We start from the raw sequence: 27,650 nt of genomic DNA, 5'->3' as shown, positions 1-27,650 counted from the left end.
AAGAAGAAAGGAAGGAGCAAGTCCCGTGGGTATTTTTCCACGTGGGGGAGAAGAAAAGAAAAAGAAAATAAATAAATAAATATATAAAAAAATAATGTAATATTTAGTTGTCTAAAATGTGGCATTTCCTTGTCGTGACACATGGCATCCTTTGTAATGCTACACGTGGTGTTGCTGTTCACGCACACTCACAGATCGATGAATAATAATAACTGTCTTGGAAAAACTTCACAAGTCCATAACTTTCCAACCACATGTCCAAATCGGGCGTGCCGCTAGTCTACAAGCTCGTATCGACAAGTACTTCACAACCATAAATAAGTCAAAGCTCAATTTTACAAGAATAAAAAGTCAACTTTAGCACCCTCGAACAGTTTGGACCTCAATTTTTTTTTACTCATAACTTTCAAACTGTAGCTCTGTTTTTGACTACTACTAGTCTATGGACTCGGATCGATATGTACTTCGCAATGGTGTCTCGGTCAACCTAGAATTCTTACCGAGTCAAAAAATAAAAATTTGACCCTTCTCGGTCAATGACGGTCAACTTGAGAAATTTCCAGTATACTTCGAGATGGGATGTTACACTACTGCAACCACTATCCAGAAACCATATATGTTTTGATTCTTGTTTAATAGACATACATGAATAAAATACTTGACTATCTTCAACCTTTTCAAAATAATTAACTTCACTCCTTTCTTGCATGTCTTTATACCAACAATCTTTTTGTGAATGATTAGAAATTTTGCACTTTGTGCATTTAAAATGACAATCTTTTGACTGATGCCCCAGATTTTTTTGCAAATAATGCAATAAGGTTTAAAATTACCCGGGAAATTTGATTGCTCATAATTGTTTCTTCCTCCTCTGCCTCTGCCTTGAGTACCATGTCCTTTTCTGAAGGAACCTCCTCTTCTTGTTGAGTTGCTTGTTGAGGTTGCCGAATTCCTTTTTGTGATGTTGCAATTTGATTTGAATGCTTGCTCTACAAGTTGGTTAGAAAACCTGCTCATTCTTTTTTCATGTGCTTCGAGAGAGCCAAATAGTCGATCCAAAGAGTATGTTTTCAAATCTTTGGATTCTTCTATAGCTGCAACACTATGATCGAATTTTGTTGGCAAACATCTTAATATTTTTTCTACAATTTTTTGATCAACAATAGTATCTCCATAACTTCTAATTTGGTTAATAATTCCAGAAACTCTAGAAGAAAATTCTTGGATATTTTCGTTTTCTTTTATTGCTAAATTATCGAATTCTCTCCAAAAAGTTTGAAGTTTAATAAAGATTACCTTTTCATGGCCTCCATATTGTTGTTTTAGAATTTCCCATGCAGCTCTCGATTTTGTTGCATTTGATATTCTAGGGAAAATGCTTTTACTTACCCCTTGCTGAATGAAAAGAAGTGCTCGAGCATCTCTTTGGATGTTTTGCTTGTACTCCTTCTTTGCTGCTTCTGTCCACGACTGCAGTTGCTCAGGACTTCCAGGCTCATCATAGCCTTCTTCAATTACATCCCACAAATCTTGTGAGATAAAAAGGGTTTTCCATTTGAATGCACCAAAAATCATAACTCTCACCGGTAAAGATGGGAATTAGATTTTGGATGTAACTAAAGGTTGGTTGGTTATTGGCTGCCGTGGATTGTTTATGAAAGGGGTTAAACAAGGCTCTGATACCAAATTTGTTGAATATTATATGAAAAAGTGTTTAAAATGAAGGCTTAAATTTGAGGAGATTGAAAAAATACTTGTTTGGTAAAAGAAAAGAAGGTGGCCGAGACTAATTAAAATTGATGGAAGAGAAGAGCTAAAAAATACAGAAAGAATGCACGTTATAATTTCTTTATTTTTCAAAATTAATACAAAACAAGAGTAAAGCCTATATATAAGCTAAAAGAGGTGATTCCAAAAGTAACTACCGTCATTTGCATGCTTTGCTGTTTTCTTTTCTATACAAGTAAAAATACAACTCATGAGGACACATGTCAATCTATCAATTATCCAATCAAGACATATAAAGCTAGCTTACATGTGGCAACTTGCTATGGCTTTAGTAAACAATTTTGAATCCCTTTCATTAATTGCTATCATCAATTGCAACATTAATTGCAACATAAGTGTAATTTCCTGAATCTTTACCACTCAACCGACTTTGCCAAATTACAAATTATTATTATTATTATTATTATTTAACAAATGATGTATTGGATTTCACGATCCGAATAGATTTTGAGAGCTTTCAAATGTGAAAGGCCACCCTTCTTATCGAAGTCACAAAAAATGTTTTTCAAACCATGAGATTCCTGTAGAGACAGAATTTCTGACCTTTTCAACAGCATTTGAAAACCACGCTCCTTTAATAGACTTCTTATGTCGAATTCCGAGAGTTGCAATCTTCTTGAACCTTCCATAAAGCCGGCAGGCCCAGAAATTTTGACCCAACGACAATATCCTAAAAGTATTTCATATCTTTCCAATGTTGTACTAAACAAATCTTTTGGCAGCATTTCGACATTTAGTATCTCTAAAGATAAAGCGGTCAACTTAGTCAAATTCTTTACCTCACTAAGGCTGGCTTTACTTGTATTCTCGTCATCATCAGTTACTCCTTCAGCCTTCCAAGTTCTAAAGCTGCGCAGCATATTCAACTTTTCTAAATTTGTCAATCTTGATATCACATTCGGTGGAATCACTTTAACACTTTTACAACGACTCAAATCCAACTTACATAAACAAGTCAATTGTCCTATTTGCTCTGGCAGTAGCTTCATTTTGGATCGTCTAAGGTCAAGAACTTTTAATTTCCTTAGCTCTCCAATCAAGTGTATGTCTCCTATTTCAGCTCCAAACAAATGCAATGCATGAAGATTCTCAAGGCAAAGAAAGGACGAAGGCAATGTTTTTGAACTTAGAAATGACAGATGTAAGAGTCTGAGCTCTTTCATTTCTTCAAAAAAGCTGTCTGGAAGCGAAAAATGTTCTCTCCCCATCGAAAGCAAGCGCAGCTCTGCACAGTTCAATCTCGACGCTAAAAATTGATGCTCAACATTGCCACCAAGTGAAATTGCAATGGAGTCCTTGAGTTTGTTGCTGTCATCCAGATACTTTTTTAGCACATCATTACCTCTGATATTATACATTTCGACTTCCGATGCAGCAACCGATATTACGACATCGTGAATGACATCATGCATCTTTACTGAATCACGCTCATTACCTTTCAACAACAAGCAATGAGATTTTAGTTCTTCCAGCAATGTCTGCAACCTGTTTCTGGATTCTTCAAGAGTATAGACATCTTCGAACAAATTCCCATCCAATACACAAATTGTCGATTGATATGTCCGCATCTTCTTCGTATAGACTACAGAATGGCAATATCCACCTTGCCTCTCTATTTTCTAAAAAATCATAACTTAGTTTTACACTTGAATACACATTGTCATCCACGGAGGACCTTCGAAGCCGTCTCAACGCATCCTTCCAAAAGTGTATTCTTTTGTTTTTCAAAGCATGGGCAACTGTTACGATCGCAAGTGGTAAGCGTGCACATTCTTTAACGCTTTTGTGTTCCCAAATGTTTGAACTCATCAGAGTTTTCATCAAATAACAGGTTACCCCCCACTATCTTCGAAAAGAAATTCCATGCTTCATTATCTGATACAAGTTCAACTTCGAAATTCTTATCCACACCCATATCATCTTCTAACACACCTTTATATCTTGAAGTTATCAATATCTTGCATCCCTTCTGATTATCCTCGAAGCATATTCCAGTATCAAGTAAGTCCAGTGTCTTCCAGACATCATCTAGAATTATGAGGAAGTTTTCTTCCTTTTTCAGTCTGTCCCTTAATTGAAGTGCTCTGCCCTGTACACCTTTCGCATGGAAGTCTAAACAAAGTCTGTCTGCAATATCTTGTTGAATCTTTTCAAGGTTTGGAGATGCAGATACCGCAACTTCAACAGCATCATTGAATAACTTGGCTTCCAAGGCACGTTTTGCAACTTCTTTAACTAGTGAAGTTTTAATCACACCTGCCATGCCGTAAACTCCAATCATTCTGACATCACTATTTCGCAATGCTTCCATAATTCCTTTCAAAATCGAATTTCTTGTGTGAAAGACCATGTAGCCTTTGATTTCCACAATATTCTGTAGAATTGGAACTTCGGAAACCTTATCGAATTTGCTGGCAGCTTCTTTGATCTCAACAACGGACTGAGCCATCTTCTTGGCTCTCCTTCTGAGTCCATGACGCAACACCAAATTGGGAAAATACTTAATGGAACACCTTGTATTCGCTTGGCCTTCGTCACGTAGAAAACTTTCCACCATTTCAGAGATGCTATCTACTTGGCTCAACCAAGTCTTGACACTTTGTTTGATTTCTTCACCTCTTCTTGTTGCCACATCTACAGAGTGTTGTAGATCTTGTTTGTTATCCTTCAGATGTTGAAATTGTTCTGTGAGATTGTTGATATTGGATTCGTAGTAAAAGAGATAACCAAACTCCAGCCAATTGGATCAACAGTGTACTCGCCAATTTTTCCAACAATCGAATTGCCAATTGTAACAAGAAACTCCATGGCCAAGTCCAACGCTTGATTGCTACTCCACCTACTCCCAAGTCTATCTTTTGTTTCTCTAAGATGGAAATGATTTCCATATTAATTAATTTTGTTTTTGTTTTGGCTATATTCATTGATTAAATTCTATAGTGAAAGGTCATGATATGAAAATTTAATCCCCCAAAAAAAAAAAGGGGCAAACTTTAATTTCTTTTCTTCTAGCTTTAATGTATTTTTCCTCCTAAAAATTAAGTGTCATAAATTTAATCTAGTGGCTCTTTGATTTTTTATTTTTTTTTTGGGTATATATGTAATAGTTCTTCTGTAACCTTTATTATTAACATTGGATTGATTAAGAACATATTTATGTTTATAATTTTTTTTTTCAACAATTTATATTTATAATTAAAATACATATAATTAAACAACTAACCCTAAAGAAGAAAATATATTTATAAAATAATCCTAATTTTTTTTTAATTAAAGTAACTCTAAAGTTACATGGATAAAATGGATACAAATTGTTAGCACTTGAAAGTAATGTTAGTAACTCTAATATTAAAACTCTGATTGTGCTATAAACAAAATCTAAAAAGTTATATCACAAGCTAATTTTTAGATTATAGGCTTTGGAAAAGGTGATTATTGAATATTCTAAATTTTATATCTCCACCAAACATTTTATTTTTTGAAAAATTCGTCCGTAATCCATAATCCATTTTTAGGTGTCTAAAAACGACTCCAAATATAGCCTAGACTTACACACACACACACACACACACATATATATATATATATATATATATATATATATATATATATATATATATATATGTATGTATTCTCATAATGACACTTTAAGCTTTTCTCTCTTCTCCATGCATAAAAAACAGCATATTTTATCATATTATTCTTACAATTATTTTCAAAGAATAAAATTTTTTTTTTACCAAATGAATAATGATAACAAGGCACATAGATAAGAAACAAAATTATAATTTTTGTTTTAAACTAATTCTAACAATTATATGAAAATAAAATATGCTAATTCTCACTGGCATTCTCTGAACTATGAAAGTATTCTTTCTTTTGGTTCTTTAACCTTTTTTTTTTTTTTTTAAAAAAAAAATCTCATTTTGGTCCTTATACGCATGAAAAAGTTCAGAATTAGTGCTTATCTTATTATCCATCAATTTTGCTAACGAAAATGGCATCTGCGTGTCACGTGTACTACCAACTTGGTGTAGAATGGTCAACGACATGAACCAAAGTGAGATTTGGTATAAGTTGGGGACCAAAATGAAACATTTTGCATTGTTTAGAGACTGAACTGGAAACGAAATTTAAAATTTATTTTTTTAAAAAAAAATTGAAAAAAATATATATTTATTAAAAAATAAAAGAAATATTTATCCACCAAAAAAAAAATATATTTCAAGCCATAAATAAAGTAACAACGAAAATAAATAATACTTGACCCACAATTAATAGATTTTTTTTCCTTCCGAAATAGCTGTTTTATAAATTTAAAGTATCATACAATCTTCTTTTTGGGTCAAAATATCATACAAACAAAAATTTTTAAAAAGAATAAAATTAGATGGGATTGATGATATAAAATAATTAGAAACCCAACATAGCAAAAGAAATATTTAGTTTTTGAAAGTAATAAACAATTGAACAAATCTATATAAATATTAAACCAATAAAAGAAATATTTACCACCTCAATTGAAAAATGATAAAATAATAATAATAATAAATTTGCTTCAAGTAATACATAGAGGAACTAGGGGGAAAAAATAGTATTTATACAGATTTTCTTAATTATTATTTAGATCTTATAATTTTTATCTTTCTAAATAATTATATAGAATTATTATACTATAAAATTAAAAATTTTAGAATGTTTTTTGCGAATAAAAATTTTGAAAGTATATGAAAAAATATTTTTTATAAAATATTCATAAATAAAAATTGTTACATGTTATGAGTAAAGTCACTAGATAAAAGTAAAGTTTAGTGCTCCTATGGTTGATGGACTAACAGTGAGAAATACCAAATAAAATAATAATGGGTTGTTTGACACACCATTTTACAAATATATAATGGGCACTACTCAATTGGCCAAAACAAGGAAGGAAAAAAAAAACAAAAAAAACAAAAAAAAAGGAAAAAGAAGTGCATTAGAAGTTAATTCAATAAATAGTATTAAGCAAACGACAGGAAGGACGCTAGCTATAAGGAACCTAAGTAAATGAATTTTCTAACATGCCTTGATCGCTTATGAATGCCAATAGCAAACCCAATATGCAATCCCTTGCGGCTTCTATTCAATTTTCATTTTGGAGTCTTGCCAAGTAAAAGAAAATTAGATTAATCAAAATTGATAACGGAGATGGCTTGGTGATAGTAATAAAACCAAAAATAGATGTAGAAGGGAAGCCTGTTACGAAATATTATGTAGTTGGTCCTTTACTTTTCAGTTCTTTTTAGATGAGAAATCTTAGGGGAAAAAAAAAATACATATACAAGAAATTAAAAATTTGTAGGGTAGCAAAGAAAATAAGCTGCTAGGAGACTTCTTAGTTGACATTATACATATGTGCCTTGATAAAGAGAAAATTAATGGAGTGCGAATAAGGAAAACTAAGGGGCAAGAAATAGCAAGAAATAGAAATAAGAGTCGAATGCTACACACTAAAGGTATTAATCAAACAATTAGAAAATTTTTTTGGCAATTCCAATATATTGTTATGGGGGATGTTCAAAACACCGCGTTTTGGATTTAAAACGCATAGTGAAAATTTTGGGTTTGTAACTGAAGTATGAATTTTGCATGTTAATTTCAAAATGTCATCACAAAATAAAACGAAAAGAAGGAATAGCTGGCACCATCATTTTTTTGGGCCTTTTGTAACAAAATTAAGTGAAAAGGAACAAGCTGTTATTAAAAATAAGGAATAGCTGGTTCCATCATTTTTTGGCCTTCTGTTACAAAATTAAGTGACACGGAAAAAGTTGCCATTGAAAATTTGGATCAAACATGATAATGTAACAATGGCAATTCTTATCACCGAATCAATCTTCACACTATGACAATTGCAATTATTGTAAATGTTGTTGGACGTTCAGTGACAATCTTCTTTACGTTGACCTAAAATTTGTAGCTAGTACCTAGATTTTTTGTATGCAATAGGAAAGCAATGTGGGAGGAAAGAAAGAAGCAGGAAACGGATCCTTTCTTGATAATAAAAAGAAAAACAGATGATGACAACCTATTTTATTATTTAATTCTTATATTTATTTCCAACGAATAGTGATAAAAAGGCACATAGATAAGACATATAATTTTAATTGTTATTTTTACTAATAATTCTAAAAATTATGCGAAAATAAAATGACAAATGGGTTGGTGGACACACTTTACAAATATATTTTGGGTAATACTCCATTGGCCGAAACAATAAGGAAAAAAAAGGGGGGCAAAAAGTTCATTAGATGTTTACACAAGATGACCAATGTATTTATTGTAGAAAATTAACAAATAAATTGCATTAGGCAAATTGTAGGAAGAAAAGTAGTTATAAGGAACTCAAGTATACATATTTTGTGTTAATTTAGTTAGTTAGAATATTTTAATTTTATAAAGTTATTTTATATTTTTATATCTATTTAAATGGTAACGTATAAAAAAAATAAAATTGTATAGAGTTATTTTATAATTGAAAAAAAACAAAAAAACAAAAACTGAAGGAAGACATAACAAAAAAGAAATAATGGATGCCGATACTACACAGGAATGGTACTAATCGAACAACCAGAAAGCAAATGATGTGGAAAAAAGAAACAACAAATAGATGCCTTTCTTGCTAATTAAATGCACAAAAAGATTATGGCAATAAGAATAACATAATAGAAACAAGTCCCAATAATAGGAACAACAATTGTACCGCGTCACATATATAGTGCATGCAATATGAAATATAAATTTAATAATTTATAATTATGTAGAATGTTATTCATATATAGTGCATGCAATATGAAATATAAATTTAATAATTTATAATTATGTAGAATATTAAAATAACATATTTATTGTTCTAAAAATATACTTATTGAGTGTATGATAATTATATAAGTATTTTGTTACACTACATCATCCATATAATATTTATATATAAAATATTATTATTATTATTATTATTATTATTATTATTATTATTTTTCCACAAAAAAGTACAATCTAATAATAAAATCACGGCATCCATTCCTAAAGTTTAGAATTGTTTCAATCTCAATCTCAACTATAAACAAAAATAATAATTATAACAATAATAATAATAATCTAAATTATGGACTTAGTCTGGAAATGTGGGTGCATTAATTAATTCTACTCTTTTTTTTTTTCTTTTTTCTTTTTTTTAGTGAGAAGTCACCTAATGAAATGTTACAAACTACTGTAGGGAGAAAATATATATATATATATATATATATATATATAAAATCAAATGAAAGGACGAAATGAGAATATTATATGCAGTGAGCATTCAAAAAATATATATATTTTTTCTTTTCTTCTAGCTCCAACTTATTTTTCCTCCTAGATATTGTTGTAAAAACGTGGCTCTCTGATTTTTGTTTTTTCTATATATATATATATATATATATATACAGACACACACACATACATCTGTATTTAGGAAAATTACAATATAGTCCTTTCACATGTTATTATGTATATATACATACATACATACATCCATATTCTATATTTAGAAAAATTACAATACAGTCCTTTCACATGATATTTTAACCAATTAAAACCATAAAAAAAAAGACTTTAATTTATTTTCTTCTAGCTCCATCTTATATTTACTCCTAAATATTGTTGTAAAAACGTGGCTTTCGCATGATTTTTTTTTCTTTATATATTTATATATGTATATATATACTCTCGCATGATTTTTTTTTTCTTTATATATTTATGTATGTATATGTATACACACGCATACATCTATAGTTAGAAAAATAATGATACAGTCTTTTTACATGTTATCTTTAACTACTTAAAATTTTAATAGTCGATTTAAGCTTAGTTTGAGGTTGATGTGCACTGTGAAATAGCAAGCGAAGAAATAATAAACTTTTCTGCAAATCAAATAAGTGTTTTATAAATTGTTAAAATGACTGAATTAGAATTTAAACGATTGGTAAGCGACTTGCTTAACTGTTTTAATAAGCAAAACATACATAAGGTTTTGATGATATGGTCGTGTGGTTGGAAGATTGGCCACCTTGGCTAACTAATCTTATCCAATGAGTCGCTTGTGACACTTTTTAATTAATTTAGAACCAGTTTTTCTTATTAAAAAAAAATGTTCTAATTATGTAAAATGACAAAAATAGACATAAATTATTATTTTTCTTTTATATATATATATATATATATATATATTGTTAAAACCGCAAGGTATCCCCACACAGGCACATCCTTTTTGGGATGAGGTTAATCCTCACCCCTGATTATGTGTTAAAAGTAAAATCTGAGAAGTTATAATTTATGGTTACTTCTCATATTTCAACTTTTAGAGAGTTGATTTTTAGAGAATCTAAATTTTATATCTCTAAAAAAAACATTTTACTTTATGAAAAAGTCTGTCATAATACCTTTCAGGGTCCCTAAAAACAACTTTAAATGTAGACTTTATATTTTTCTCACAATAGACTTTAAGCTTTTCTCTTCTCCATGTATACGAAATAACCTATTTTATTATTTTACTCTTATATTTGTTTCAAAAGAATAAAATGTTTCTTTCCTTTTTTTTTTTTTTTTTTTTGGGGTACGAAATGAATAACGATAAAAGGCATATATATAATAAATAAAATTGTAATTGTTGTATTAAAATAATTGAAAAAATTATATGAAAATAAAATAATAAATGGGTTATTTGACACACCATTTAACAAATCTATGACGGGTAATACTCAATTAGCCAAAACAATAACGAGGGGAAGAAAAAAAAAGTGCATAAGAAGTTAAAATAACGTGACGAATATATTTAACATAGAAATTAACAAATAAATTGTATTAGCCAAATGGCAGGGAGGAAGCTAACTATAAGGAACTCCAGTATAATTTTATTTTTATTTTTTTGAGACTAAATCACATACGTACCTTGATATCTTATATATGAATACCAGTATCAAAACCAGTATTCAATCCCTTGATGCTTCTGTTCAATTTTGGTCCGAGATTCTTGCTAAGTATAGGAACATTAGAATCAAAATTGATGAAGATGGTTTGGTGACAAAACAATAAGAAAATCAAATATAGGAGCAGAAGGAAACCTGCTACGAAAATGTAATGCAGTTGGTTTTTTTTTCCTTTTTCTTATTTTGAGATGATAAGTCTGAGCAAAAACACCATGCCCATACAAGAAAAAAATTTAGAATAGCAAAGAAATAAGCTGCCAGGTGACTTCTTAGTTAACAATATATCTTAAATAAGTATAATGGAGTGCGAATAAAGCAAACTAAGGGAAGAGATAACAAGAAAGAAATAATGGATTCAAATAATACACGAAAAAAAATTAAATAAAACAACTGGAAAGAAAATGATGAAAAAGAGTAATAAGAATAATAATAAGAAAAAGAAAAGAAAAGAAAAGAAGAAGCAAAATATGCTTTTGCTAAAGTAAAAGCAAAAAAATATGCTGACAACAATAATGATGATGATCTAAACAATCTCAATAATAGGGAGAAAACTTCACATATAACAGATATAATATGTTATCAGCATAATAGTAAATAATCATATACAACGTATCTAGTGTGATATCAAAATAAAAAATGTATTTATTTATTTTTATTTTTTGTTCTACTAAATTGTACTTATTAAATATCTAATTATGAATGATTTGTGCATTATATCATTCATAGTCGTATGTAAGTATTTTTTTTTTTTTTTGAAAAAAAAAAGATAACAGTAAAATGGCCACTTCCATTGGTGATATTTAGAGACATTCTACTCTTTTATTTTGTTTTATTCTTTCAGTTTTAGTTGACAAGTCTTGTTATGAAAATAAGATAAAAACAATAATAATAGAAGAATAAAAATAAGCACACATAGATTTATATAGAAAATCTTTAAGGAGAAAAAAAAACTATGGGCAGCGAACAGCAAACGGATTGTATAGTGAGCTTTTTGAAACGGACCAAATAAAATTTAAATCATCAACTCTAATGAAGCATCACAAACTTAAAGGGAAAAAAGAAGAAGACATAACCTACTACAATGTATCAACTCAGAAAATAATTATTGTTTTAGGTTTCTTCTTTTTTTTTCTTTTTTTTTTTCTTTTTTTTTGGGTATAATACCTTGACTTAGCTCCAAAGTTACACGATGGAAGCAAATAATAGGGGGAAAAAAAAAAAAACTATAGAACATGACATTTGATGAAAGTGACCCATGCACAAATGAACAAAAAAACTGTTGTACGAATAATATAGATGGAACGAATCATTCCCATGCAACAAATACTATGTATTATTATTATGTTTTATTTTGATATTGCACATCATCCTAAATGGTGGAATTTATATTCCATGCAATTGTTGACAATTGTATTGAACTTTGGATAATGTGCTACAAGTATAACCGTTAATGTAAGTACATAATATTTTTCCAGAATTGGCAGTCAACATCATGTTCGAACAGAAAGAGGTCATTGATTTTGACTACGAGCAGAAGAACAAGTCAGTGCTCTAAATTCTGAGTGTTTTACAAACGGCAAATTCTTTCCAATCAAATTTGCCAAGTGACTTTGCACAACCGAGTAGTGTGCTAGTTTGGATTATTGACAACGGTGTAGAACCATCCTTTTCCAAGATGAAAAATGTTTGGGCCTCCATGACCCGCTTACCCAATCCAAAGCATGTAAACAAAGCCCACGTGTGTTCCCAGGAAAATGCACGGACCAAAAAAAAAAAAAGCGCCAACGGCCAACGGTCGAAATAGAATAGAAGCCCAAACAAACTCATACAAATTGGAGGTTGGAGCGGTTAGAGCCGTACAGTGCTCTGCTTTTACGCAGAGCCTCCAGCATTGGAGATTCAATTCGATCACCATTTTTCCAAACAAAACCCATCACTACTTTCTCATAATTTCTTTTTCTTTCTTTCTCGAATGCCATTCTTTCCGTTTCAAACACAAACAAACCTCTAATTGGTTGGTTTGTGTATGAAACGCTTCCAAAATTCATCATCTTTTTCTTTCTTTGTTTCTTTGAAATTTCAGGTACTTTCTATATCTTCATTAACATCTACGGTCATCTGTTTTCATTGTTTGTTTGTTTTTTTTTTTTTTTTCCTGATTAAACAACTTTTGGGTTTTCGCTATTGGTTTTATTTCTCACTTCGTTTCTTTATTAGGGTTCTTGATATTTGTTGATTTTCAGTCTGATGTAATATTAATTCTCTGTCTTGATCGGTTTGTCTTTTGATTATCAAACTTTCTTCTTTGGTTGTTTTTTCATGTGGGTAATTCCATTCTGTTTTTGTTGGCATTGGTTCTCTTTATTTTTTCTTGGTTTCACTATTTTGGTTTGTGATTTTATGGTTCTTTTTATCGTTATTGTCTAGTATAAAGATGTAAATTGTCTAGTATAAATTGGTTTTCGAGTTTCACTCTAAAATGTCTAGTATAATAAAGATCTTTGTATCTGGAAACTGTAAAAATATATTACCTGCAATTGTTATGGATATGAAGGTAGAGCAATAACAACATGAACTATATAGAACAAAATATTCCCCATCCATTTCTTACCACTTTCTTGTGTTTTCAGGTACCATTCCAATCATTTGCTTTCAGGTAGAGATTCTTTTACAGAAACTTTTTTCCCATATTGCAATAATAAATTCTTTGCATAAAAGTGTCACAATGTTCGGGTTTATGAAATCACCTGCTAAGCAAAAATCAGTGGACCCTGGAAACTCTTACAATTCAGATTCTGAAGATTCTAAGAGCAGCACTCTTACCCCTGCAAGACGAACTTCGTCTGAACCTATACCAAATGTTGACAACCACTATGGTTCTTCTGCCTCGAAAGACAGATACAAGAACGATTTTCGTGATTCGGGAGGGCTAGAGAACCAGAGTGTGCAAGAGCTAGAGAATTATGCTGTGTACAAGTCTGAGGAGACAACTAAGAGTGTTAACAACTGCCTCAGGATTGCCGAGGATATCAGACAAGATGCGACGAAGACCCTTGAAATGTTGCATGAGCAGGGTGACCAAATCACAAGGACTCATAATATGGCCGTTGATATTGATAAGGATTTGAGTAAGGTAAGCACATTTTTCTATTACAGTTGGATTATCTGCATTTTTTGGGGCTAATTTAGGAAGATAATAAAATTATGCCATGCTTGTAATAGATGTATAGAATGTCAGTCTTATTGTTGTTCTTGTTTCCTTGAATATTATTTTAAGCGGTTCCTATATATATATATATATATATATATATTTTTTTTTTTGGTTAAATCAGGGTGAGAAACTTCTAAACAATCTTGGGGGTATTTTCTCCAAGCCTTGGAAGCCAAAGAAGACCAAAGAAATCAATGGTCCTGTCATAACAGGAGGTAGATTATTCTAAATTCACTTTCCTAGTAATCTTTCTTCTCATTTTTTACTCTCTCTCTCTCTCTCTCTCTCTCTCTCTATATATATATATATATATAACATGGGACATTTTCCTAAAAATTGAACATCACCAAACTCTGTGAATGTTTTTTTTTTTTTTTTTTTTTTTTTTTGACAAAATGAGATTGTATTCAAATTTTCTTTTGCAATGTTGGCTGAATAGATACTGCATCCAGAAGCAATGAAAACCACAGGAAGCAGAAGGAGAAGTTGGGAATAGCTCCTGTACCCAAATCAGCTCCTCGAACACCTCCTTCTGAACCCACAAACGCCATGCAGAAAGTCGAGGTTCGTTTGTTATTGAGATTGTCATGGAAAATGAACAACATGTCCATATATATATTTTCTCCAATTTTTATTTACAATGTGGGCCATCAATACCAGGTTGAGAAGGCAAAACAAGATGATGCTCTTTCAGATTTAAGCAACATTCTTGGAGACTTGAAGGGCATGGCGATTGACATGGGAAGTGAAATAGACATGTCAGTATCTTTCTTCTTATTATTATAAGTGACTTCTGATTTAGTAAACACACAACAAAAAGTTATATAGCTACTGCATTAGGATTTATAATCTCGGCTCCTTATTATTTGACTAATAATATTATAGAAATTTTCTACTTTCCTTTCTGTGATCATTTTTCTTTGTGCTTTGATTTTTATTCCACTAGAAGTTTCTTAAATTTTCTTTCTGACATTGTTTTCATGTAACATGTAAAATTGCCAGGCAAAATAAAGCCCTAGACCATCTATCTGATGATATTGATGAATTGAACTCTAGAGTGAAGGGTGCCAATCAACGCGCTCGCAAATTGGTTGGGAAGTAATTGTCAATGAATAAGCAGAGGGACCAAAAAAAAAAAAAAAAAGAATTTCCAACCAAGTGGATATGGTTTGCTGCTATACCATTATTTTTTTGTACCAAACATAACGATAAGATTTGTAATTTTTTCTTCCCCTATTAATTTTGTTTTTTGTTTTTATATTTTTATGTAATTCTTTCCCCTATTAAATTTTTGTTTGTTTGTTTTTTTTTTTTTTTAATGCAAAAATTTTTTCCTATTGATTGAGTATTTTCAATTGATAGGTTTTTAGCTTTTTCTTTGAACCAATAAAATGCATATTTTTATTATTATTATTATTATTCTAATATTATCCTTACCCCATTTTTTAGTCTCCAAAAAATTTCTATTAAGAGGATCAAAGTTAAACAAGAATTTATCAATGAATAATTCACAAAAATGATACACTATTTTTCTTCACGGAAAGAAAGTGCATGCTTGAGTGGAGCTTAAATTATGAGTTCTTTTGTTTTGGGTGAAGAACAGAACAGGAAATGAAATGGGATGGTCATAGCATAACATATGTGGTCAACCCTTGCCTACTCTTTTTATTGGTGGAAAAGTCATGGCTACCCTTTAACAAAAAATTAGAAAAATTTCAGATTTTCCAAATAAATTAAAATAAATGGAAAATCATTACTCTGGTTTAAAGTGAAAGAATAAAATATATTTGTTTTTTTAAAAGTCAAAATTAAAATTAAAAAAATCCGAACTTGAAGGAATAAAAATGGGCAAAAATGAAAGGTTTTTTATTTTGGGTGAAGCCGTCTTTGGTGGGTAGAGTGAAATGCTCTGATTCACACGAAGACCCACTCAGAAAATCCAGAGGGAGGGAGAGAGAGAGAGAGAGAGAGAGATGCTGGAAAACCCTACACCTCCATCATCTCAATCACAACCACAAGCTCAACCAGATTCGGCAAACGTCGTCAGACGCTACGCTCCTCCTAATCAAAGGTCCTTCATTTACTATCTTTAATCTCTGTTTTTTTTCTTCTTTTTTTTTTCTTTTTTTTTTTTTTCCCTCACTTTCTTCTTTGAAAAATCGCCGATTGATATTCCAGGAATCGTTCTCTCAACCGACGCAAATCAGCAGGTGAAAATTACCCATTTCTTCATTCTCTTTCGCTTTAAATACCCTTTTTTTTTTTTTTTTCCTCTTGTATGCTTTTATTTTCTGTGAAGCTTCTTAGTTTCTGAATACCCAAATGGGTATTCACTTCATCGACCTTTTCGGCCTGATTACAGTAGTTTCCATTCAAGCCCCTAGAGTAATGGCTCAATTCATGGTGTTTTTTTGGTTGTTGGGCTTTGGGAAAAGTGAAAAATATCCTGGTGATGTGAATATCATAACCAAGTGGAAATCTTATTCAATTATCTCTGCAAAGCTTATTTTAGTAAATGTATTTTTATGTGTTAATTAGAGGCTGGATGGCCAGTGAAAATGAGATATTTGTTGCTGCATTCTGTTTATATTGATTTGGTAAGTAATATAAGTAATATGGTTGGCAAATTGTTGCAGATCGGTTTGATCGAAGCAGTTTTTATGGGAATGACTTAGAAAAGAATCAAGTTAGTGCTTCAAAAAATGTACCTGTAGCAGATCATGGTGATGCAGAAAGCAACAGTCTTCTAAATGAGAACCCTTATGCCAGGTTAATAGCTTTAGAGGGTTGTTCTAGCAGCGAAGCTTCTCAGCTCTTGAGCAAACGTAAGTATCCATTATGATTCTTAATAGGAAAAGTAGTACTTTTTATAATGAGGAAGTGCATGGCGTGTTGCTGTTTTTTGTTGGATTAGATATGTTTCTAAATTAACATTGTGTGATCATAACACTGGTATGGGTTTCTCTTTGAAGATGGTGAACATGGTTGCTTAATATTAATCAACTTTGAGTGGTTTTTTATGTCTGGAGGTGCATCCAATTCGCATTCTGTTAATCTCAGTATAAGTAGGTACACTGGCACTTGAGTGTCCTTTTCTAGGATGTTTGTATATTTAAATTAAATGGGATAGTAGCAGCTTTAAAAATGTGATTATTTGTTGGTATGTCTAGTTATTATAATTTTACAACAAAAAGCATATTAATCTTTCCTCCGTCTGTCTTTGACGTATGAGGTGGGAGTATCCTCATCGGAGCGCATAAAGCTTTTCTTTGTGCGTTGAACAATGAGCATTTCAGGCAATTTATGTCATTAACTAAAGTAGAGTTTAAGTTATTTTTTATGACTATTTATGAGGTCAGAGATAATTTGTTCCCACAGGATTGATAACCTATAAAATTTTATATTCACAGGTTGGGAAGCTGCGATGCAGGCCCTCAATGATCCTTCCATTGATTTATCAGGTTGGTGAAAGACTTCTAAGATTTTATAAAGCTTTGTAATGTTTATCTTAGCAAACTTGAGACAGTTTCTTGTTGCTAAAACAAATTGTATGATTTATTTCACTTAAGGTAAAACAAATTGCTAAAACAAGTGTAACTTAAATAATCAATTTCCTTGCAAAATTTGGAGGTTAATGAAGCATATACAGTTTCTCTGCCATGAGATAGCTGTGTATACGTCTGTTTATGCTTGTGCTCTCATGTGTCTGTTGAAGCACTTCCAAAAAGATCTTGGCAAAATAGAGAAACTAGCGATGGGAGGTAGAAATAGTTTACAAGTCTATAATAATCAATATCGTTAACTTAAGGTATATTTATAAAGGTTGTGCCAAAAGAAAATACAACATAAACATTACCAGTTTGTTCAAAATATTTCTACTTTGTATGGTTGGTTTATTCGCTTTGTGGTTTCTTTACTTCAGATAGACCTGTTTTGTACTCTGGAAGTGGTGCATCGGCATGGGCTAACTTCAGATACCCCCATCAGGTGAATGTTAAATTCCCATCTTTCTCTCATTCTCCCTCTTTCTGAAGTTCTACTAACTGATTGCTTGTCTCCAGTTTATGGTGGCAGCAGACAGTGTGGGGTCTCCTGGCTCACAAATGGACTTCTTGGCTGAACTTCGCCATAAGATGACCAATGCTAATGCAAATTTTGATGCCTAGAATGAGTTAAATTTGGATGTGGATTCATAGAGTACTCTTTGGGAGCAGGATTTCCCCTTCTTGGTAGAAATACTATGTATATTATCCCACTAAAACTTTTATGTCAAGTAATTATGCCCATATGTTGTTATTGTGCCAAAGGTATGGTTTGGGAGGCCACCCCCAAAAAAAAAAAAGAAAAAAAAAAACACAATATGTCATGCTTTTACATATCCACGAGTTATCTGACAGAAATTTGGTTTTTGCATACAAAAATGAGCTAGTTATGTGTTTGTTTTGCTCGAGAGGATTTGCCTTTCTCAGTTTTGCTCATGGTATTGCTCATCCAAGCGTTATAAATTTCAATGCATGCACAATTAGGTGTCTAATTTGGGTAACTAAGCAAATCTGATATTAACTTTGACTCTCATGACATTTCTGAGCAGTCTAAGAAGTCCAATAATAAGTTCGATTTTTTCCCATTTAACTATGATTCTCGTAAGAAGATTGGAATATGAAACACTGCTGCTGTGAATTGTTGTTGTATGTTTAGTGCATAATTTCCTATTATGAAGACAAGCAGTTAACATGTTTTCTTAAACTAAAAAGGACAATTTCCACCTGTCTGAAAAATATCATTTGCTATACAAATTTATCAAATGAAAGTGATCATCCAAACTTTCATTAGGAAATACTTTCAACAGCTACAAATCGAAGCTCAACAATTTCAAAGTACAGGAGGACATTGATGAGTCTGGCAGACCAAGAACAATTTCTGCTCTTTTGTCAAAATCCAAAAGAAAACAACAAAATTTGGGCTGCATTAATGTAGAATCCACCTTACATAACGTGATCGTTTTATTGCCGTCTTAAGGTTTATATGAAGTTGGCAAGGTCTGGCATAGAAGCTTTACCTGCAAATAAAACTCAAATCTCAATTTCTAGAGGGTTTAGATTTGTTTTGGACCTCAAGAACCTTTGTAGTCTATAGTAAGGTTTTAACTCAAGCTCATATCCATACTTACAACCATACAAAAAGTAATAAGCATACTTCTCATCAATACCAACATACAAAAAATTCAAATTTAGCTTGAATATATCAAAGATATTTTGTCAGGTGCTCAATGGGCTTAACGTTTGCTCTTCAAACCAGCAAGCATGAAATCCTCACAAGAGCTCATGGTGTATCTAAAATATGGCACTAATAGAGGGATAATCTAAGACTCTATCTATCATTTCTAGCAAGGGGAAAAAATGTTATCGCAGACCAAAAAGGAGACTAGAGAGAAACCTTGAGCTGTCGGACCAATTATTTTCAGTTCGCTAAACCAAGGCCTTAGAAAAGTTACATGCTAAAGCACAGCAGAACATTGTGCAAACGGAAATAATTTGTTGAGCTATTATCTCTTTGCACTTTTTAGAATCTAAAAATCAGAAGCAATCACGAACAGGGGGTTTTAGTTCCATCCCATTATCAAAACCATCATAATCTCAAAAAAAAATGAAAATCTCTGCGAGGATCAACTGTTCTATTTCTTGGATTCTTTTCTTTTTCTTTTTCAAAAGAGGAAAAAGAATATGTGAATGACTTTCTCAATCCAAAAAAGAAAAAGGTAGAAGATTTGTTGCTACAATCTTTTTCTTTTAAAAAAAAAAAAATTTTTGCTCTAATTTATTAAAGATTGGGCTGCACTGATTTTCCACGTACCCGTGGACCAGATCCTTCGAGCAATATTCATCCAGACAGTAACTTTTAGAGAGTCAATATAGTTTCAACAACCTTGTTATATATTTTTATTAAATTAAAAAAAAAAAAACCATGTTATATATTTTTAATTGTTTTAATTACATAAAAATAATAAAATAAGAAATGAGCTACCAAGCTCTGGCATAAAATATCCAAGAAAATTTGCAAAAGTTATGCTTTCGATTTCTTTAAGCTAAGTATGTATTGTATATAGAGCTTAAATCTTTCCTCCACTCTGTTCTTTTGTATGGATCCCTAAACAAATCAATAAAAGCAAATCATCATACTTGGCCGAATAAGCCTTATAAACATGATAATTCTCACTTGATATATTTTAAGTCACTAATTCTCACTTGATATATTTTAAGTCACTAATTCATGAAAAGAAAGGTTAGCCGAACCCCAAGATAGATTATCCATTCGTTGATCATTTCTAGCAAGGCGAATAAATGTTATCGCAGACCAAAAAGGAGACTAGAGAGAAACCTTGAGCTGTCAGACCAATTATTTTAGGTTCGCTAAACTAAGGCCTTAGAAAAGTTACATGCTAAAGCACAGCAGACCATTGTGCAAATGGAAATAATTTGTTAAGCTATTATATCTTTACACTTTTTAGAATCTAAAAATCAGAAGCATTCACGAACAGGAGGTTTTAGTTCCATCCCATTATCAAAACTATCACAATCTCAAAAAAAAATTGAAAATCTCCGCGAGGATCAACCGTTCTATTTCTTGGATTGTTTTCTTTTTCTTTTTCTTTTTCTTTTGGCTATGTTGAATGTTATCATGTTAACTCATACCCTTGTTTACTCTGTTTCCAGGAAAAGATAACAGCATCAAATTTATAAAAAGACCAAAAATGACGACAATGATCTGGATGTAACTTTGTATTGAAAGTTAAAGGATTCTAGACTGTTCACACCTCTGATCTTGCTTGAGAGAAAGCTCTTCCAATCCTCCATTTCTCCACAAATCGGCCACTCCAAATAATCAATTACAGTGCATTCAGGTTATCCATTGATATTGTGAAGCTAGACAGAGTAGAACTTCTGTTGTAAGAGCATGACATTATAATGCACAGTTGTCTCAGTTCACCAGGATACACTCTGGAACTGTTCATTCATCACTGTCACTTATCTCAAACTGTGGTTGTTTAACTACTGAACTTGAGTTGAGACCCAAAACTTTTCCATCTTTCATGCGGCAGAGATAGATTGCAGTTTTCTGCTTACTTGGAGAAATGCCGAGATTACCTGAAGCCATGACAAGGCGTTTCCCCACTTCAGGTCTATTGAAGTTATACCTTGCTCCTTGACCAGTTTTGGTTGATGGTGGGGAAGGAAGCAAATAAGAAGAGCCTTTTCTAGAATACTGAGGAAAGGAATCAACTTGAATGCTTGAGCAGTTAGTCAAACGTTCTTCCCTGCAAGGCTTGTTGGCTCTAGATGTTACCTCAGAACTTGTAGGGCTTATAAAATTGCTATCTTCCTTGAAGTTTGGAAAGTATCTGTTAATGATACTGGTAACAGATTTTGTTTCTGATGACATCTCACTTGGAGCCTCTACCATTGATCTAGAAGCCCATTCCTCTCTAGGCTCAACATTTTCTGCAGATGCAGGGTGCTCACAAACACTCTTGGCAGTTGGAACTAAAGTATTTTTGTTTGCACCAATGCATTCAAACCCATTTCCATTTGTCTTGTAACCAAAGTAGCAGTTTTTTGTTTCTCTCTTATTCTTCTTCTTTTCCTCTGAAACATTGAGAGGTCTCTGAAGCCTTTCTAATGAAAGTTCATGAAACTGCAATCCCTTTTCTCCAATTTCTTTTTCTTTGCATTCTCTCTTGCCCTTACCAGGACTTGATACATAACCAACATCTGTAGCCACAAATTGAGGTAACGATGGTCTATTGAAATTGGTCAAACTTCTTGCTTCTACATGAAGAAACCATGTTCTTCTCACTCCTTGGAATGCCAACTTCATGGGCATTGAATCAGGCAGGTGATAGAAGCATGATTTTCGCTTTACCTACGACACGATGGAGACTACTTAAAAATGCAAACTAATGATGAATGTAGGTCATAAAGAAAAGAATCTTGTGGCATAATTAACTCTTAAGGAAACAAAGCAACCAAAGAAACGCACCATAAGTCCACAAACTTCAATTTCTCCTGATTTTGGGAAACATTTGAGGTGCACTCTCTCAAGTTCCCCTACAGAAATGTTTTATAAACCACAGAGATTTAGTAACTTCTCAGCACATTATTAACTAGGAAACAGGCATACAACTTTCATAACAATCATGTAATGGAGTTGGTGTAAAATGTACAATGAAAATTATATGCCAGTTGAAAAAATATTTTGCAGATGGTTAACTAATTAAGTATGACAATGACAATCAAAAACCAACTAACCACATTGGCACCAGCTGGCTGGAAATAAATGGACTGCTCACTTAGTTTCGGCTTTGGTTGAGTTATATATTGGGCTACAATCAGCATGCTTAGACTACATCAACTATTTAGTCCAATAGGAACTTCATGGCACTCAAATCAGCAATACTTTAGAAAAAAATAATAATGAGAAAAAATTGCAAACAGTAAGAAGTTCTTTTTTTTTTTTTTTTTTTTTTTTTTTCCTTCTAAAAAATAGAAATGAAAACACTAAAAAAAACCCCTTTGCTGGGTTAGAAAAATATCAGTAGAGAGACCCATTTCTGCTAAAACCCATCGCAGAAGCTCACCCCAGAAGCTGAATAAGACAACTGAAACCATCAAGTGAGAAGGAAACGCATAAAAATGCATTCTTTCCCAGTTGGGCCTTTGGGAAACCAAAAGGCTGCAAATTGCAATGATCCAGAAAAATTCATTATATGATCTTCCAAATACAAATACCTAGTGCAATAAATTAAAAAAAAATAATAAAAAAAGAAAAAAAGAAAAAAAAGAACTTTATTCTAACACAGACACTAAAATGGATAAACAAACAGAAGGATAGTTTAACAGGGATTGATGAGACTTGAATTTGTATGGGCATCCTATATTTCGTTAATTTGCTCCTTACTCTTGAAATCAGCTGCTGTGATGTCTGGAGGGACCGCCATGGCAACCCGAGTGCCCAAGTTGGTGTTGGTGAAAACTGGCACTTCCAACTTTGAAGCCATTGAGACTAGTTGTGGGAGGCTTTGGACATGGAATCTCCTAACCTGTTTTTCATTGTTTAATTTCAGAGAAAGCGTGAAAATAGTAATTCAGATCATATTTGTGGCTTGCTTTGGTAAATATAATAAATGTTTTTTTTTTTTTTTTGGGGGGCGAATGAACATATAATAAAATGTTTAGTACCCCGATAATAAAAAATATTTTATTAATTTTTTTTTTTAATTTTTTGATAAAGTGAGTATTTACTTCCGCGTGTACTGACGTTGACAGGACAAACAAAAAATAATAAAAGTTTTTTTTTTTTTTTTTTTTGCCAAACAAATATTTTTATATTTAAAATTAAAATTATGGGATGAATGTCTTTAGATTATAAAACTTTTTTTTTTTTTTTATTATGTGAAACATATATACATCGGGAAAAAAAAAAACAATAACAAAAATGCGAAAAAAGAAAAAAAGAAAAAATCCACAATTGCCAACTTAAACCTTTGATAATACTATAGACTTTTTTTTTTAATGTTGTTTGAACATATGTCTTAAACTATCTTCTAAATTTACATGTTCTTAATACATTTAAATAAAATATGCCATACATAAAAACTAATAAATAAATAAAATTTAGCATATACATAAATATACCAGTTTATCAAAAAATTTAAAAAAAAATGTTAATTTACTTTCTCGGTACAAAATTATGGATATGTATAAAGAGAACAAAGTAGTCATTAAACAAAGTAGTCATTTTCACTCTTGCATGGAATTGAAACAGAATTATGATTTAAAAAAAAAAAAAAGGAATTGAAACAAAATATACCATATTCCTTTTTCAAATGATCTGATTTCTTGCGGAAAAATGACGCAACCTCCATAAGTTATAACAGTTACTAATTGTTTGAAAGCATTCGTAATCCAAGGGAGAAAAAAAGAAAAAGAAAAAAGATTTACAACTTTACGTAATTTTATTAATAGTCTCAAATCCAGCGGAAGAGGAAGAGGAAGAGGAAGAGAGGAAGAGGAAAGAGTAGAGAGAGTGAGAGACTTAGAGACGAAGGAAAAGATTTCTCATTTCCCATTGCCCATTTGCCCTCCTCTCCTCTCTTCTCTCTCTGTCTCACGTCTCTTTCAGTTTGTTCATTGTTGGGATCGAATCTCTGGGTTGTATTCAAATTATCCTTTTTTTTTTTTTTCCCCTAAAGATCAGAAATTTACTGAGCAGAGAGAGATACAAGCAGAGGAAAGCCCAAGTGGGAGATGGCAATGCTTTCGAAGAAGATCCAGAGGGAGCAATTGAAGCCTGGAGATCATATATATTCCTGGAGGCAGGCCTATATCTATGCCCATCATGGTTGTTTTTCTTTTTCTCCTTTTTATTATTTTTTTTTATTTTTTTATTGATTTTGTTGTTTTTTACATTTGCTGAATTAGATGTTTACTGTATCGATTATTGGGTTTAACACAGATTCTTTCATGAGTATTGTTTTCCTGTTGCCTGTTGTGACTTCTATAACATTTAGACAAAAGAAGTTACTGGCAGTAGCATGTTATGGTCCCTTTTTGGAGGAACATGCCTATATATGTGAATATTGTTTATGGACAAGTTTGCCATTATTTAAATCAGAAAATGCTAAAACCTTTCTGTATTTGGTTAAAATGACTTTGGTTGTCTATTCATCAGAGCTTCTCTATGTAAAGATTATATTTTGTGGCTATGTTGCATGAGGTGTCAAAAATGGTATTTCTCTCTTGAGTTGATCGTCACTCTACAAATATGAATAGAGGTGTCAAAAGAACTTATCTATATTAAAGAAGATTAGAATTCTCCAGCTGGGGTTGGAATTCTTTTCCTATTCTTTTAATGATTGCATTGTTTTGAGATAATAGAGACAAGAGTAGCTTCTCTACGCATTTCATGTAGAGTCTGTATCTTTTGACATCAGAAAGACAGAAACAAGTTAAAAAGGGAATGATAACATCTGAATCCCTCCCCCCTCTCTTTTCTTGTTTTCCTATACATTATACATGCATATTATTTTCTGCTTTTAGGAGGTGCCCCAACAAAACAGATATTAATTTGTCGTAAATGGATTAGTAGAAACTCCTAGGAGTTAGATCCTGCCTTCATTTACCAATATGATGTGGATAAGTGGCATACCGTTTTCGCTTAGGTTGTTTGCTGGTCCAAATTTTTGTTTCAGACTTGAGCGCAAGTTATTCTTCTGCTAGTCAATCCTTTCAGCATTACAAGTTGTTTTCTTTGAGATCGAGATTAAATGACATGAATTCATGGAGTACAAAAAGATTTAAGCCAGGAATATGCATGACTGCTTTTTGTTTCGTTTATTCCTTTCCTGTTAAGATAATTTTCAAGGGCAATTTCTTAAAGAGTAAACTGCCTATCATTCGAAGTGGGTTTGGAGCAGAGTAAAGATTCTACAGAAGTAGGAATAGGAAACTTATGGATAAGATTATGAGGAGTATCTTTTATTCTCCTTGCCCCTGCCCCTGCCCCTGCCCACAGAGTCTAGGACTTTAGAGCATCTTTATTAGAAATAAATGCTTCCATTTCAGGTAATGTGTGACAAGTTAAATTGAACTTACCATTTTGGGATTATTATACTTAGGCTAAAAACCTAGTAGTAGGTAGAAGTTGATGGTTATGTTTGATAATGCGATTAAGCACAAGAAGAAGTAAATTTTTGAACACGCATTTGAGGAGGTTTCCTCCTGTGCACTTCTATCTCTAGTAAATTTTTGAACACGCATTTGAGAAGGTTTCCTCTTGTGCACTTCTCTCTCTCTCTCTCTCTCTCTCTCTCTCTCTCTCTCTTTCTGCCCCCGTCCTTGAATGCATAATAGTCTTTTTTGTACTAACCCCTATTTATCTGCTATGTGACCCCAGGCATATATGTCTGTGATGGAAAGTTGATCCACTTCACTCGAGGAGCAGGCCAGGAAATTGGCACAGGAACTGCGTTAAATCGTATTATATTCAGCTCGTCTCCATCCCATTCTTCAGACAATCCCTGTCCAATATGTGGTGATCAATCAAGGCTTGATGGCGTGCTCTCTTCCTGCATAGATTGTTTTCTTTCTGGTGGAGATCTTTATCTCTTTGAATATGGTATTAATCCAGCTGTATTCCTTGCCAAACCTCGAGGTGGTACCTGTACACTTGCCTCTTCCGATCCACCTGAAGATGTCCTGCACCGTGCATTTTTCCTCCTTGCGAATGGCTTTGGTGTTTACCACGTTTTCAAAAACAATTGTGAAGACTTTGCAATTTATTGCAAAACTGGCTTGCTAGTATTCACTAGTTTTAGTATTGGCAGGAGTGGGCAGGCAGGCTCCATTTTGGCTGCCTCTAGTGCTGTAATTTCTTCACCTCTTCGATTCCTGACTACTAGTTTTTCTGGTCTGGCATTTGTGGGTTATGGCATTTACTGCATTAGTAGATTGGCTTCTGATATTGGAGTTCGCCGTGATGTTAGTAAAGTTGCAGTTGAGAAGCTTGTTGATCGTTCAGGCTAAGCATATTTGGCTGCAACTGAAACAGTGAAGGAAGAATAATTTATCCTAAACAAAGTTGGTACTTTTAGATTGTTGTTTAATGTGTTTGGAATGTTTTCTTTGCATTATATATCTGTTTGCCTTTGTTGAATGTTTGAGGTTATTTGCTCTGTTTGTTCTCTTTAACAATTCATGGAGCTGTAAAATTTTTGCCATCTTCATAAATTGGAGGCGCAAACTGTATGCAACTTTACATGAAGTCAAATTTCAAAAATCTTTTATGATGAATAGGTGAGACAAGATTTAAGATTTTTATGTATAACTTTGATTGGAGTTCTGTTGAGAGATTAAAAATCATTGTGCATACGTTTTGCACTAATTATTTTGTTTATTATTGAATTCTCACTTGAAGTATTATACTTTTATTTTGATATCAATATCACCATTGACCAAGACCCTTGAGCTTCTTCTTCTCCTCATCCTTTTTTTGTTTTTTAAATATAGAAATAATAATAATAATAATAATAATAATAATAATACTAATAATAATCAAAGACTAATGACTTGTTATGAATCCTACAGAGTCTTCTTCCTTTGCTAGCTACCTTTGAGTTTGAGTTTTTTAAAGTCGAAAAGAAACTTTTGGAATAAATTAGTCACACAGCTACCACACCTTCGTCTGGTTTTACGCAAATTAAGTTGGAAATTATTTATTAAAGGATGGTTTTTGTCCTTGCTTTGTGCAAAAGGTCCTATTAAATATTCTTCCACTTGGAATATTGACGATAATAAAGTTATAAATTACATAAAACCTGATGACGTCTTTGAACATTGGTAATAATTAATTTCAACTTGTATTTAAAAGAATAATTTAACAGAAATTAGACGATTTGGGATTATATTCTTCTTAGTCCGTCCCTTCTTTTCACCTTAACCGGGAAGATAGAGATCGGAGGAAGTGATTGAGATCATTGCTCCCAATGGATAGGATGGTGTTCGCAGCTGCAGCTTCAGGAGATGAAAGCCTCATTCAAGCACTCGAGGAACATGGAATTGACACTCACCAGGTAACACCACAGAAGAACA

General features: G+C 32.2%; 5 protein-coding genes across 7 annotated transcripts; 3 read left to right on the top strand and 2 right to left on the bottom strand.

Annotated features, from left to right (window-relative positions):
- Positions 1-3,562: 3,562 nt before the first annotated feature.
- LOC125422143 (disease resistance protein RFL1-like) lies at positions 3,563-4,345 on the bottom strand. Its single transcript, XM_048472612.1, has one exon. It carries the CDS (start codon positions 4,343-4,345, stop codon positions 3,563-3,565), a length of 783 nt encoding a protein of 260 aa, XP_048328569.1.
- Positions 4,346-12,668: 8,323 nt separating this feature from the next.
- On the top strand, positions 12,669-15,359 carry LOC107415728 (putative SNAP25 homologous protein SNAP30). The gene is made up of 6 exons (XM_048472218.2): positions 12,669-12,876; positions 13,424-13,926; positions 14,126-14,219; positions 14,444-14,568; positions 14,665-14,762; positions 15,007-15,359. The coding sequence occupies exons 2-6, from the start codon at positions 13,519-13,521 to the stop codon at positions 15,104-15,106; spliced, it is 825 nt and encodes a 274-aa protein (XP_048328175.1). The 5' UTR covers positions 12,669-12,876; positions 13,424-13,518; the 3' UTR covers positions 15,107-15,359.
- A 499-nt stretch (positions 15,360-15,858) lies between these two features.
- Positions 15,859-18,454, top strand: LOC107415736 (uncharacterized). The gene is made up of 6 exons (XM_016024126.4): positions 15,859-16,075; positions 16,183-16,214; positions 16,641-16,829; positions 17,415-17,465; positions 17,927-17,991; positions 18,066-18,454. The coding sequence occupies exons 1-6, from the start codon at positions 15,978-15,980 to the stop codon at positions 18,168-18,170; spliced, it is 540 nt and encodes a 179-aa protein (XP_015879612.3). The 5' UTR covers positions 15,859-15,977; the 3' UTR covers positions 18,171-18,454.
- A 2,007-nt stretch (positions 18,455-20,461) lies between these two features.
- Positions 20,462-23,217, bottom strand: LOC107415735 (uncharacterized). Of its 3 annotated transcripts, none has more exons than XM_048472860.2 (4): positions 22,960-23,217; positions 22,640-22,734; positions 22,042-22,109; positions 20,462-21,924 (listed from the first exon to the last, which is right to left on the bottom strand). In XM_048472860.2, exons 2-4 carry the CDS (start codon positions 22,698-22,700, stop codon positions 21,013-21,015), a joined length of 1,041 nt encoding a protein of 346 aa, XP_048328817.2. In that variant the 5' UTR covers positions 22,701-22,734; positions 22,960-23,217; the 3' UTR covers positions 20,462-21,012. The 3 variants fall into 3 exon arrangements, with proteins under 3 accessions (XP_048328817.2, XP_015879611.2, XP_015879609.3); XM_016024125.4 differs by having other exon boundaries at positions 22,311-22,734; positions 22,960-23,216; XM_016024123.4 differs by lacking the exon at positions 22,640-22,734 and having other exon boundaries at positions 22,960-23,216.
- Positions 23,218-23,901: 684 nt separating this feature from the next.
- LOC107415734 (protein LEAD-SENSITIVE 1-like) lies at positions 23,902-26,963 on the top strand. Its single transcript, XM_016024122.4, has 2 exons — positions 23,902-24,402; positions 25,957-26,963. The coding sequence occupies exons 1-2, from the start codon at positions 24,309-24,311 to the stop codon at positions 26,583-26,585; spliced, it is 723 nt and encodes a 240-aa protein (XP_015879608.3). The 5' UTR covers positions 23,902-24,308; the 3' UTR covers positions 26,586-26,963.
- Positions 26,964-27,650: the final 687 nt, after the last annotated feature.

The sequence above is a fragment of the Ziziphus jujuba genome, chromosome 4, assembly GCF_031755915.1.
Source record: "Ziziphus jujuba cultivar Dongzao chromosome 4, ASM3175591v1".
Taxonomy (NCBI): domain Eukaryota; kingdom Viridiplantae; phylum Streptophyta; class Magnoliopsida; order Rosales; family Rhamnaceae; genus Ziziphus; species Ziziphus jujuba.
Note: the sequence above shows the minus strand (reverse complement) of the source record. Positions and strands in the feature narration are given on the sequence as shown.